The 14,591-nt window shown below is 33.8% G+C and overlaps 1 protein-coding gene across 1 annotated transcript in view; it reads left to right on the top strand.

Moving 5' to 3' along the window:
* LOC126824699 (twitchin) overlaps positions 1 to 14,591 on the top strand; it is a 73,808-nt gene that overhangs the window by 35,433 nt on the left and 23,784 nt on the right. Inside the window, exons 25-49 of the mRNA XM_056101745.1 lie at positions 280 to 451; positions 1,080 to 1,185; positions 1,994 to 2,187; positions 2,485 to 2,657; positions 2,900 to 3,029; positions 3,381 to 3,532; positions 3,879 to 4,014; positions 4,335 to 4,442; positions 5,211 to 5,402; positions 5,682 to 5,786; positions 6,236 to 6,430; positions 6,813 to 7,112; positions 7,439 to 7,596; positions 8,115 to 8,238; positions 8,806 to 9,108; positions 9,535 to 9,685; positions 9,912 to 10,063; positions 10,286 to 10,407; positions 10,835 to 11,000; positions 11,447 to 11,529; positions 11,631 to 11,850; positions 12,636 to 12,824; positions 13,427 to 13,540; positions 13,752 to 13,856; positions 14,249 to 14,446. Of these exons, the coding sequence (XP_055957720.1) occupies positions 280 to 451; positions 1,080 to 1,185; positions 1,994 to 2,187; positions 2,485 to 2,657; positions 2,900 to 3,029; positions 3,381 to 3,532; positions 3,879 to 4,014; positions 4,335 to 4,442; positions 5,211 to 5,402; positions 5,682 to 5,786; positions 6,236 to 6,430; positions 6,813 to 7,112; positions 7,439 to 7,596; positions 8,115 to 8,238; positions 8,806 to 9,108; positions 9,535 to 9,685; positions 9,912 to 10,063; positions 10,286 to 10,407; positions 10,835 to 11,000; positions 11,447 to 11,529; positions 11,631 to 11,850; positions 12,636 to 12,824; positions 13,427 to 13,540; positions 13,752 to 13,856; positions 14,249 to 14,446 (4,048 nt within the window). The remainder of the gene's footprint in view (positions 1 to 279; positions 452 to 1,079; positions 1,186 to 1,993; positions 2,188 to 2,484; positions 2,658 to 2,899; positions 3,030 to 3,380; positions 3,533 to 3,878; positions 4,015 to 4,334; positions 4,443 to 5,210; positions 5,403 to 5,681; positions 5,787 to 6,235; positions 6,431 to 6,812; positions 7,113 to 7,438; positions 7,597 to 8,114; positions 8,239 to 8,805; positions 9,109 to 9,534; positions 9,686 to 9,911; positions 10,064 to 10,285; positions 10,408 to 10,834; positions 11,001 to 11,446; positions 11,530 to 11,630; positions 11,851 to 12,635; positions 12,825 to 13,426; positions 13,541 to 13,751; positions 13,857 to 14,248; positions 14,447 to 14,591) is intronic.

Here is a 14,591-nt window from a genome sequence, read left to right as displayed (position 1 = left end):
ATTTGTACCAAAGATACTCCTTTAAAATTATTGGTTTAAGATATAGTATACTTATTACTTGCAATGAACCCCATTCTCAACTGTCAGAAAATTCATTTAAATATCTTATCTTCAAGCTCCATACAGCTTATTGGATGAATATGTGAAAATTCATAAGTTGTTGTCTGTGAGCGTTTGCTTGTCTTTTAACTGGACAATATCTTTAACATCAGAATTTAAGAACATAATTTAGATGTATTTATATGTTACTTTAATATTTATGCCTGTGTTATATTGTAGAAAAAGGAATCAGAGCCTATTGAACCTAGAGACGGTTTGACCATTAAATCTGGTCCTTTATCATCTGTTTTGAATAACGATAAAGCTGTACGTAAAGATACTGGTGAATATATTATTACCATTGAAAATAAACATGGTAAAGATTCAGCTGTCATTAATGTGGTTGTTCTTGGTAAGTGAAATGTATACTTTTTTTTGACAGAATTACCTTTGACGTTTACTATATGATCATTTTCTACATGTCTGATGTACATACTCAGATGATTCCTCGTATCATTGTTGACAATACAGCCAATCAAAACATGCTTCCTTCTGGGACAGCAGTAGACTGAACTCTTGGAATCCATGCACAGGCCGAGAGGAACCCCAGGCTTCGGAAGCCCAGTTTTCGTCTTAGGGCCAGGGGTTGTAAGGTGTTAGTAAGTCGAAAAACATTATATACATTAGTAAAATAATCCATGATAGTTCGAATACAAGTAAACAGAGACACTGTTGTCATGACAAAAGCAAAAAAGTCATGATTAATAGCCTGAAAATGACAGAAGTATCCCTTTCCTTTAGTGTATTGTTATATGCGTATATAGAAAAACGTTAAGAAATCGACCCTCAAACTTGCATGTTGCTTTATGTAGAACATGAGTTTGTACCTATTTTTGGTATAGATTTGAAGAAACCATCATAAGTCTGCATGGGGCCTAAGGTAGAACTAAAATTGATTAACGTAACATTTGTATAAAATGTTCTTCATAAATACCAGTGTTAAACTAATTAATTGTCATGGTATATGTTTGTTAAAACAGGACCGCCTAATAGACCTGAAGGACCATTGGGAGTTAAAGACATCAGTAAGGACAGTGCAACAGTCACCTGGAAGCCTCCAAAGGACGATGGAGGTGCAGGAATCAAGTAAGATGCTTCACATAATTATATTTGTCATAACACACAGTCTGCATTGGAACATACATGTTTCTTTAATATGTATTTCTTATGTTTGAAGGAGGGTTAGATGGTCTAGTGGTTTAATGCATGCGCGTGAAATCACAAGGTGTGTCATTGAGTCAAGTTGTGTGGTTTCGATACCCCGCTTGAATGCGACAAGGAGTAGGGTCACCTGTCCAACCCTGTGGATTTTCTCTGGGTCCTCTGGTTTCCTCCCACTGCTAAAGAATCCCTTTGCTCAAGTGAATTATTGAAATAAAATTAAACCATATGTTAGTCCCGAAATGACCTAGTTTGTGTCGAGTGATGGTTAAGCCCATTTCTATCTCCTCCCTCTCTCTTATGTTTGAAAGTGCTTTTCTGTATTTAAACCACTTTATATACCCTCAGGTATTAACCACCTACTATTCAAGCACACACTCTTGTTGAACCAGCCTAAATACAGCCTATATTTACTAGTGCTTTATTAGTTATGGTTCTCAGAATCTGAAATGGCATAAGCACAAAACATTCATGGAAAATATATAGTAAATCTCATTTCTTTAGAACATTAATTAGGACGTCGAGAAAACCCACAAGGTTTGGGCAGGTGACTATAGCTTGTCACATACAAGCATGGGATCGAAACCACGCCACTTGACTCAATGACAGACCTCATGATCTGCTCGACCACCCACCCTCCTTTGATTTGAGAAATTTTATTATTACCACCTATATTTTTGACGATAATATTTTTTACATTATTTACAATATTTATATGTTCTACCGATTACAGTGGTTACCGTGTTGAGAAGTTTGATATGTCGAAAGGAAAATGGGAGAAAGTGGCAACAGTACAAGGCAATAAATGTGTTGTACCTAAACTACAGGAAGGTCATGAATACAAGTTCCGTGTTATTGCTGAATCTCCTAATGGCGACAGTGAAGCATTAGAATTAACTGATCCCATCTTAGCTAAAAAGCCATTTGGTAAGATAATTTATAATCACTGGTTATGTAACATGACATCTTACATACTATTGTTAATAGTTTTCTACTGTTATTTTATAGTGGTATATATCAATATTTAAGCCAGCTTCCTTATATCCAAATGTTTCAGGAGACTCTTTCAGGTTGTTGTTATTAGAATCCTAGTAGGTTCACCTAAAATTGGGAAATTTTCAGACAATCATCTATAAAGGAATTTGATTGTATGTTGTTTTACTTTCATAATTATAGTTTATATATGAAACTAAAATTTATTATAAATATATTTATTAATACTAGATGAGCCAATGCCACCAGGAGTACCATATGCTACAGAACAAGCCCGAGATCACATCACCTTGGCATGGGAACCTCCAGAGAACGATGGTGGTTCACCTGTGACAGGCTATGAAGTAGAACGAAAAGATCCTAAAACAGGCCGATGGAGTAAAATTACAAAAGTTCCTGTTGAGGTCAGTTGATATATCTTATTTGTTTATTTTAATCCTCAGCTTTGATGGTTGGATAAAATAAGAGATTATAGAATGCAAGAAATGAATGCTTTAAATGCCAATCCCATTCATTTCCCTACACATTTTCATACACATATTTGTTTCATAATAAAACAAAGTCCAAAATTTCATAGTTGATAGGTATAACATAGACAAGAATGCTACGGCCATCTAAGATATTATTTTATCATATTTTATTTCAGGATACAACTTATACTGATGATAAAGTACAAGCAGAGAAAGAATATGAGTACCGAGTTACAGCTATTAATGAAGCTGGTCCATCAGAACCTAGTCTTTCCTCTAAACCTATCATTGCTAAACCACTTAAAGGTAATTGGTTACAAATTATTTTCATAAAGACCAGGAACAGATGAACATGTAATTGATAAACTATATATTATGTCTAATCTATATTTTATAAACAATGTATCTGTCTTTGTTAAAACAAATACAAGGAACCGAGCATGATGTCATCGCCACCATCTTGGAATTGTGATGTCAATCCAAAATGGAAGTCTGTCAATCAATGTGCAATTGTACAGGAAACCGATATGCCAAGTTTGATGTCGATTGTAGTTGAATTGACGGAGAAGAACAACAAGATGAATTGCACTTGGGATCCAGTTCCCGGTCCAAAAATATCTTTGGTAACACAATGATAATTTATATTTCATATTACAGAGGCTCCTAAGTTAGATTTATCAAGTTTGTTTGGTGCTAAAGAGATCCGAGTTCGAGCTGGTGAACCATTAGATATTAAACTAGGTATAACTGGTGCTCCTGCTCCAACTGTAGAGTGGTTACAGAATGGTAAACCACTTACACCTGGCAGAGTAAGTAATAGGACTATATAAATTACTTTTGGTTTGAAATAATGTTTAAACCTAGTAAATACAGTTTAAACCCCAGTAAATAATGTTTAAACTCAGTAAATTATATTTAAACACAGTTTAAGTAAGCCTACTGTTCAACATAGTAAATACTGTATAAGCCTAGTAAATACTGTTTAATTAAACCTAGTAAAAACTGTTTCAAGCCAGTAAATACTGATCAAACCTAGTAAATACTGGTTAAACCCAGGATTCAGCAAAAATTGGCTCTTGAGTTAAAGTATAATGATAATAATAAATGAAATCAGTTTAATATCAAGTTTATGTACCCCATATTTTTTTTGAACAGGCTCAGACAGCCAATGATGAGAAAGATGCAAAATTCCACATCCCTAGATCACTGAGAAGTGATACTGGTAAATACACAGTCAAAGTATCTAATGCTATGGGTGAAGAAACAGCTGATATCAATGTTGTTGTCCTCGGTAAGTAGACTATTTATTTAGGTACTTGTCTGTAAATTCTCCCTAAATCTGTTTATTAAATATTTGTACAAAATTGTTTGGTCTTTCGATCAGCTAGTATTTTACGCTATTATATACAAAGAGGGTGGAGACCCTTGGGGACTAAATCTTATTATGAAATTCTTAAAGAGTGAATCCATATGGATTCAAATAATTTCACTGTGATATCATTTTATTCACAGAAGAATGAAACTAAATGTAATAGCTTTATCAGAGAAATCTAGGACAGCTACCGAGAATTATATAGATTTCCAATTTTATACTGTTTGTTTTTATAACAGATAAGCCTGCTGCTCCAGAAGGACCATTAAATGTCAGTGATATTACGGCTGAAACATGTAAACTGTCATGGCAGGAACCAGCAGACAATGGTGGTGGTGACATCACAGGTAAAACAGCATTTTAATTGATATAAATATAAAGAATATGGGGACCCTTCGGGGCTAAATCTTATGAAATCGTATACCTGTCGTTGCAAAAGTTTAAGTATGAATCTATTTCAATTTAAAATGGTTCAAAAATTATCCAACGTGACATATCATTTCTCTCTCAGTCGGGATCAGTCATGTAAAGCCCAATTATTTGTATCGTAACATTTCTACTTTCATATCAGCCTGCTAAATGATTTGATTGGCTTTTTTGGAGGGTGCACGGCATGGTCTATTTCCGAATAGGATAATAGATGCCATTTTTCTTGGGAGGGTTTACTAAATTGAACAATAGTGGGATCATAATCTGTTATATAAAGGATCAAATTTCTTTTGGTGAGGTGAAAAATAGTTTTGAGCATACATATTAAAAGTACCCATCGAATTGAAGGGTGTTTTTGGTACTGTATTTCAAAATGCATGATTGCGCCTTTATCTAAGAAAATGGAGGCAGTAAAATTTCTTAATCACTGATCCATTTTCACCCTAGACCCTATGCTTGACTGGCCTCACATTTCAGACTGGCCTATCTGGCTAGTCGCCTCAGAGAAACTTGTCTGCATTATCACTCTAGCTGGGAACGGACATAAATTTTGGATAAAAGGAAACAACTGCATGTGTTATCATCATTAATAAATTGAAGAGAAGTAGACATCTTCTTAAAATTAATAATGAAAGAGTTTTCTGACACATTTTACATATACAATGCACAATGTTAATATATTTTAGGTTACGTTGTTGAGAAACAAGAAGAAGGTTCGAATGTCTGGGAGAAAGTTCCTGGTGTTGTTTCTGGAACCTCACACAATGTTAAAGGTCTTAAAGATGGTAAACAATATACCTTCCGTGTCAAAGCTGAAAATATTTACGGCGTTGGTGAACCACTGGTAGGAACAAAGATGACTGCCAAGAATCCATTTGGTAAGTGTTGTTGGAATTTCAGCATCCTCAATTATATAATTGCATTTATTGATTGATAAATATTTTCAAATATGAAATAACGGGTTAACTTTGTTAACTTAAATAAATAAGAAGTGGTATTAGGTGCTCATTAAAAAGTATATAGGCCTACTCTGCCTAGTTAATGAGACCCATCACTACTTAAAACTAACTGCAACACTAGATTGTAGTTCTGGATTATTTCCTAATATGACAATAACATAGGTCTGACATATATATTAGTTTCTTTGTATATTTCAGATACACCTGATGCTCCAAGAGATTTAGCTATAGATAAATATGATAAATATTCCTGTAATTTGGTATGGAAGGAACCAGTTTCTGATGGTGGTAATCCTATTAAAGGTAATGTGTATAATAGGAACACATAGTTTATACAAAAAATGATGCACTGTCTTGGATCCCGGGATTTTACACTGTCACGTGGGTGAAAGGAAAAAACAACCATTCTCAATAAGGCCAAGACCAACAGTTTAAGGGAGACAACTTATATCCACTTTTGTATCAGGTTTCAGACCACAATGATATTCAATATACCAATATATGACAATTCCATATGACTGTTAAAGTTTGATGTGTGCCTTTACAATTTGGAAATCAATGAGGTGTTTATGATATAGGGGGGTATTATAATAATACTAATAATATGTCCATTTATAAAGTGTTAAATCCATTAATTGTGCTCATAGCGCATGCAATTCCCCATTGTTCCTTATTGATGTAAAAAATAAATTCACCTAGTGTTGCTGATACATTTCCTGACATGTGCTTTAATTTTACGAACTATTATACAGGTTATCAGATTGATAAGAGAGTTGATGGTAGAGATTGGCAGAAGGTTAATATCTATCCTTGTAAAGATACCACCTTTAATGTACCAAACCTACAGGAAGGTTCAGATGTTGAGTTCCGTGTGATGGCTATCAATGATGGAGGGGTGGGTAAACCCAGTAAAACCACACCATCACATACAGTCCGTGATCCTATCTGTAAGTACCTAATGTTTTTTGTGGGTGAGGTAGGGGGAGGAGTTTCGAGAAAACAACATTAGTTATTTCTTTATGTCTCATTGAATTATTTTAGTGCAATAGGAATCACTTGCAAACTACAATATTGTGAAAGGTGAATCTCTAGTAGGAATAGCAGTCCAAAAATGGTTCAGTCATGTTCAGTATTTACAAAGATATGTTGAATATAAATTTCTTCTGTCTAAGCTGATCGCTATGTAATAAGCCCACCGCCAGAATAATCTTGTAATTATTGTCTTGATTTTCAAAGGAATATATCTTTAAATTGAATTTCTAACTACATAGAAACGAGTTTACAAATACCAATATATCTAATCCTAACACGTCTGCTTCTTTATTACAGTTGCTGTTGGTTCCCCAGGAACACCAAATGTTGACAAAATCACCAAAAATAGCGTTGACCTCTCCTGGAGCAAACCATCCAATGATGGAGGATCAAAGATTACTGGTTATGTTATTGAGAAAAAGAAGAAGGGAGAAGATTGGATGGAAGCAGCTGCTGTATCAGCCAATACACTCAATGCTACTGTTCCAAATCTTATCGAGGGTGAAGAATATGAGTTCCGTGTTCGAGGTGTGAATGCTATTGGCCCTGGTGATCCCAGTAGACCAACAAAAACCATCAAAGCTGAAGATCAACCACGTATGTAAAATGATAATATTTGATATCAAATTTTGTGATGATATTTAGTTAAGAAATTTTGTAATGATATTGGATTACGAAATTTTGTAATGGTATTTGATTAAGAAAGTTGTAATTATTTTTGATTAAGAAATATGTAAAGGTGATATTTAATTAACAGATTTAGTAATGATGATATTTGATAATCAGTTTTTGTAAGGATGATATTTGATAATCGGATTTTATAATGATGATATTTGATAATCAGATTTTGTAATGATATGTGATTAACAAATTTCAATCAAAATTAAAGAAATCCTTCTTACTGAATTCTAATTATACTTCAGAAAAACCCAAATTGGATATGTCTGGTGTTCGAGGTATCACTGTTAAAGCAGGTCAGCCGTTCCAGATCCGTGTTCCATTTACTGCTACACCTAAACCTAGAGGAGCTTGGGAAGTTGAAGAAAAAGATGTGGAAGATTCACCTCGTGTATCTAACACAGTAAGAATTTAATCAGTCTTGTCCTTCATAAAACTATATGGTCTGTTATTATCACATACATTCTACTGTCCAGGTGCAATATGGCCCGGGGGATCACGTGGCTAAGTGGGTAAGACGCTAGCTCGCTAGCCTGGAGGTCGGTCGTTCGATCCCTGCATTGCCCGAGAAAGTTCATCCAGATTGTCAGTGATGCAGGATGGAGGGCCGAAAAAACGAGGTCCTGTGTACATATTGGCGTGCACGTAAAAGATCCCTTGGCAGTTGGAATTCGATATAAGAGTAGGCTGTAGCGCCGCTGCCCTGGCAAAATTTCCCTCATAGCACACTGTATGGCGTATGCCCGTCTTCATTAGCCCAGTTTAGGAGCAGAACATTTAAACCCCATTTCATTTCATTGCAATATGGCCCATGTGATAAATGCAACTACAGATTGGAACTTTTTCTGTTGTAAAGTAAATCATCAAAAAAATAGTGAAAAGAGGACATTTAGTTAAATATTTTGTGTGATTTTTTTTTAGGTTTCTGATGATATGGCTTTACTTGCTGTTGCTAAATCTGTACGTGGTGATAGTGGTAAATACAAACTCACCCTTACCAATCCATCTGGTTCAGAATCTGGTTACTGTAGAGTAACTGTTCTTGGTAAGAAAAATATATAATTTGATATTATGGCATATACCGCACAAATTCAACATTTGGACAGATGGTTCTATTAGTCTTATTGGAAACTAACATTTCTTAATTCTTATATTGACCTAAGATACCTCACTGCACTATTAACTCATTTTTGGGTGGGAATGATATTTAGTAATATCGGATGTCTTGCTGACCTATTTCACGGCAGCCAGGGGGGTGGACACCCGAATGGTTAGTGCGTGCACGTTTTATCATAAGGTCTGTCTTTGAGTCAACTGGCGTGGTTTCGATTCCCTGGTTGTACGTAGGAGTAGGGTCACCTGTCCATCCTCATGGGTTTTCTCTGGGTCCTCCAGTTTCCTCCCACTGTTAAAGAAATACTATCGAACCATGTGTTGGTCCTGAAATGACCTAGTTTGTGTCGAGTGGATGTTAAACCCCATTTCTCTCCCTTTATGGCAGCCATGTTGACTGTGACATCATTTGTCATTGTGTTTTTCCTTTCCTTTCTTTATATCATTCTGTATATTTTCAATAACTCAAATTAATGTAAAATATTTGTTTTCAAAATAGACAAGCCTTCTGCACCAAAAGGACCCATCACAGCTACTGATATGGAAGGTGACTCTTTGACCTTGAACTGGAATCCACCAGAAGATGATGGTGGTGAAAAGATTTCTAACTACATTGTTGAGAAAAGAAAGGCTGGTAGCGGACGATGGCAGAAAGTCAGCAGTTTTATTAACACTCCATCATGTAGTGTTCGTAACTTGGAGCCAGGCACAAAATATGATTTCAGAATTTGTGCTGAAAATACACATGGTGTCAGTGAACCACTTGAAACAGATGAAGCAATTCTTGCTAAACTACCTTATGGTAAGATATAATTTATGCCTTTTACGATTTTGAATCATACATTTGCGGAATCTACATAATCTACCAGTAGTATCCCATTTTCCAAGGACAGGAGTCAATTTAACTGTCTTAAGTGAACCCTAAAATTTATGAGCCAGTATTTATAATCCAATCGCTGATTAGCTAGCAGACATGATGAAATGAAATGGCATTTAACATGGATATACATGATGTGTTACAATACAAATAACTGGGTAATGTCACTAATTCGTTTCATAGTACAGTAACATTTATTATAGAAGTTAGCATAACGGTTGTTTATGTGGCTACTTCAACTCAAGAGACTGGGGATATCCTTACACCATAAAGTTTATAGACATCATCTACATGTATATAGAAATTCTTATTTCTGTAGAATTGATCTTTATTAATTTTATACATTTTCAGATCCACCAGGTACTCCTTCCACACCAAAATGTGTTTCCACCACAGAAGATTCTATAACATTAACCTGGAATCCTCCACGTAATGATGGTGGTTCTCCTATATTAGGTTATATGGTGGAAAAGAGAGAGAAGGGTTCTAATAATTGGACTAAGTAAGACACCTCCAATTGTTTTTGATTAACAGAAAACTGTTTATATATTTAAATTTATGGATATAATATCATTACATATGTTTTTTTGTGTAATTATGTTTTAGATTTAAAGTAAATCATATTCTGTTAACTTATTTAAATAGAGAATCATTAAATTTGATGAAATTTAACATAGATGTTTTTCTGAATAATTGTCATGAAAAATGCTAATGTTTTCTATGATTAGGGCAAATCTAATGGATATACCTGATAATGAGTTCACTGTAAAGGGTCTACAAGAGGGGAAAGAATATGAATTTCGAGTGTGTGCTGTTAATGCAGCAGGCCCAGGAGACTATAGTTCCTGCTCTGATGCCATCAAGGCCCAACCTCCACCAAGTAAGTTGTATTTCCAGTTTTAGTTTGGCTGATACAGACAGAATTTTTGATACCCAATTTCAATTTGGTTAGATCAATTCTGATTTAAACGTGTGTGAACTTTGCGGCATTAAACAAATTCAATATTGGTGGATAAATTTAAAGTGAAAGTTTGTCGATATACATATAAGAATGTTTATTCATGTCCACCTACCAGTATCAGTTAATTCTTTTCATTTTCAGTGGCTCCAAAGATTAATAAAGATTTAATGAGTGGACGTGACATCATTGTTAAAGTTGGTGATCCATTCAAAATCTCTGTTCCATACAAGGGCAACCCTATTCCTACAGTTACATGGGGATTGGTAGGTTCTAGTATATTTTAGAAAGTGGAATAAAGATAATGATAATGTGAAATTGTTTATAAGTAATGAGTATTGATGCAGTTTTGAACAATGAGTTGGAATACTTTTTTGTTTTCATGCCTCATTATTCTATATCAGAATATGGATGTGACATCCTTTGATGTTGGTGTACCATCATTTCCAAAATTATTCAAATCTCTCAATCCTAACATAAGTTATGGTTATTTAAAGTTGACATTTACTTTCATACAAAGTTTACAGTTAAATATTTATAACTGTGAATTGTAAATATATATTGTAATTGTATAACTGTATATTGTAGATGTGTAACTGTATATTGTAAATGTATAACTGTATATTGTAAATGTATAAATGTATATTGTAAATGTATAACTGTATATTGTAAATGTATAACTGTATATTTTAGGGTGGTGTTTCTGTTCGTGAATCTGACAGAATTAAGTTCACCAATAAACCAGATGAAATTCTTCTTCAATGTAAAGCCGCTGAGAGAGGTGACCATGGAAAATATAACTTACTATTACAAAATGAGAAGGGCATGGATTCTGTAAATGTCAATGTTGTCGTTGTAGGTAGGTAATGGGTATATTTATTTCAATTTTACTCTACTGTAGAATTATTACCTTTTACATATGTAGATGAATAACAAGGACATACGGTTACATTTGGGTGTAATTCTGTTGGATTGTCTTGGATTTCTGTAGTTATCAGCAGTCCATCAAAAACAAGCATCCATCTTTAAGTTCACCGAATCCCAGAATCCTATAGTACTAAGCCCTTTTATTATCAGTGTAAAAGTCTCAATTTAGCATAATGGTTTTAAGAAAGCTTCAGACCACATTTAACTAATAAATTATTGAACTACTTTGTAAAAGTAGAATCCCAAGCAAGTAATAGGGGCTATATATGACAATACGACATGGTTATTTATTTTGAATATAAATGGATGTTGATATTTGTTATTGGAAAGTTCAGTATACATGATATGTTATTAAGATGATTTTTAATTTTCTTTCAGATGCTCCAAGTAAACCAGAAGGACCTATTGATGTCAGTAAAGTTACACCCGATTCTTGCTTCTTATCGTGGAACCCACCAAAGGTAAGATTTCCAATGTTATTGTTCAGTGTTTTTCCAGACAATATTCACTTAAATATGAGAAAAGAATCTTAATTGTATTTTCTGTATAATTTTTATATCAGGATGCCCACAGTAATCCCGTCAGTAACTACCGTGTAGAGAGACAAGATCTTAAAACAGGTAGATGGGAAAACTGCAGCAAATTCATCCGTGGTACAACCTATGAGGTGATGGGACTACAGGAAGGTCATGAATATCAATTCCGTGTATTTGCTGAGAATGAACATGGTGTGAGTGAACCATTAGAGACTACAACTGCTACTATAGCTCAACATCCCTTCCGTAAGTTCTCTTATTACTTCCTTTATATTTTACATTAAAAAAAATCTCTTTCTAACCTTGATTAGATATATCCAAGAAATGAAAAGGTAGTGAACCAAAAAGCCATAATACAACAAAATGACATGCAGTCTTAATGTCCAAATGGTTGAAATGCTTCATTGGTCTGTCATCTGTTTTGGTTTCAATTCATCGATTGTATAAGACAAAGATTACAGTCTTGGGCTTTCATCTCTTTCTCAGATATCGTCTGCCTACTGTAAAAAAAACTGTGCAAGTGAATCATTGAAATAAAGATTTATCAGATATTAGTCCAAAATGACCTAATTGTCGTAAGTGAATGTGGAAAAAAAATTTCTGTCTTTATTTACAATGGGAGATTTTAAGGAAGTAAATTTATTATGAGATTTGAGGGAAGTTAAAAACAAGTATAAGCATACTACGTACCAGGAACCGTGTACGACATCACAGCCATTTTGGAATTGTGACATCATTTTAAGGAAGTAAATTTATTATGAGTTTTGAGGGAAGTTAAAAACAAGAATAAGCACACTACGTAACAGGAACCATAAAGGACCCCATCGCAGCCATTTTAGAATTGTGACATCATTTCAAAAGTCCAAGTCTGTCAGTCAATGCACAATTGCCCAATGAACAATCATGCCTAGTTTCATGTCAATTGTACATGAATTGATGGAGCCTTAGGCTTTTTTTTCAAAGAGCATCACCCCAATAACAACAGGATGAAAAGGATATTTATAATCAGGCTTTACTTTATTATTTTACAGGCTGTCCTGATCCACCATCTGATCAGGAGATTATTGATGTTGATGAAACTGGTGTAGTTTTAACCTGGAAGAGACCTAAAAATGATGGTGGTAAAAAGATTCAGGGATACGTTATTGAATATAAAGATCCTACATCATCTAGGTGGAAGACATACAACGAATTTCCCATGTCTGAAACTACTACTACTGGTTAGTAAATTCAAATATGATGATAAATGCAGACAGATTAATTATCATATTATGACTCCGAGTATAAAAGAATTTTATTAGCTGACCCTTTCGTTGGCTGAAGGCACTAAAGTTAGCAATTTATACAGAGTATTTATATTCATTAGATGAAGAAGTCAGTTGATTTTTAACAATATCTGATACATGTAATTATATACAAAAATCCTTTTGATTTTCAACCATTTCTGATAATTACTTGCAGACTTATGACCTTTGATCACTTTGAAATCTTGAGAACAATATGTAGTAGCTAATGGCTAAAGTTATCATCCAATATATTTGCCATTTATACATAGTAAAGCAGCCTACTGCTCGTGAGTCATTTCCAATTATTATTTGCAGAGTTACTGCTCTCAGTCTCTGAAAAATCTTGTGGACACAACTAAAGTTACTAGATTCTAACAAACTAAATAGGTTGCTCTGACTGCCTAGCTGCCTGTTAACCGATTGTTTTAATAAATGTATTTTGAAAATATTATTTTGACTTGATTCATTAATTTTTGTATTGCATTGGTTTTTATATTAATAAGAAAAATGGATACAGATTTTGCTCTTTATTTTAGTTGATGGATTAAGTAAAGATAAAGAATATGAGTTTAGAGTTAAAGCTAAGAATGCTGCTGGATTCAGTGAACCTTGTATGTCCACTGGACCAGTTCTTCTTAAAGCCAAATTCAGTAAGTTTTACTTATACAGTTATATACCTTTTTATGTATAAATACATCAGATTAGAACAGAATATGACAGTAATTTGATTGTTGTTCACAGCATTAATAACTTATCAAAGACATCTAAATCATTGTGGTTCTCCAGATTCTGTGGAGGAAATGTTATACTACGTTTCCTAGTAGAATGTCAACTTATATATTTGTATTACTTTTAATATAGGTAAACCATCAACACCTGGTGTACCAGCACCTGTTGGTACAGGTAGAACTTATGTTGACCTTAAATGGGATCCACCAAGATCAGATGGTGGAACCAAACTTAAAGGTAAATTTTTTTTTTTTCAAAATCTATAAATTACATTTATTAATTTACAATAATATTTAGAATATGTGAGATTGGGTGGAAGGGATTCAGATGGAAATTTCTGCATAAAATACAGTAATTAATATTAATAAATGTTCCATGGTTTCAGTACATTTTTTCTTGCTGATGAATGGTAGATCTAGCTCAGAACACCAATGAAATCAGTTATTTATGAATTTAATAAATAAAGACACAATAAAAATAAATATTTTGATACTTAAATTTTTATGTCTGAACTGTCACCCACATGTGTAATGTGCTGATGGCAATTTTTAAAAAAATAAGAAGTCTGTTTCAGTACCTTTTTTCTGAAGGTGAAAAATTAATAAAGGAAATGTTATTATTAATTAAAGGTTATAATATTGAGAAGAAAGAGAAGGGTAGTGATAAATGGTTCCGAGCTAATGAGTTCCCTATTACTGATAGCAACTTTACTGTAACAAATCTACCAGAAAATTCAGAATATGAGTTCCGAGTAGTGGCTCTAAATACTGCTGGCAGCAGTGAACCCAGTTTACCATGTGCTCCTATTAAAATTAAAGAGAAGATCGGTGGGTATTATTGCTAATGATCATCATAGATTCAATATTAATATATCTACTGTCATTACAACTATACATCATTGTCTGAAGATTTGAATATAATATGACTGCTTACAAACCTTTTTACCTCAAAGAATATAAACCTTTTTACTTA

This window comes from Patella vulgata, chromosome 6 (assembly GCF_932274485.2).
Source record: "Patella vulgata chromosome 6, xgPatVulg1.2, whole genome shotgun sequence".
Classification (NCBI taxonomy): Eukaryota; Metazoa; Mollusca; class Gastropoda; family Patellidae; genus Patella; species Patella vulgata.
Note: the sequence above shows the minus strand (reverse complement) of the source record. Positions and strands in the feature narration are given on the sequence as shown.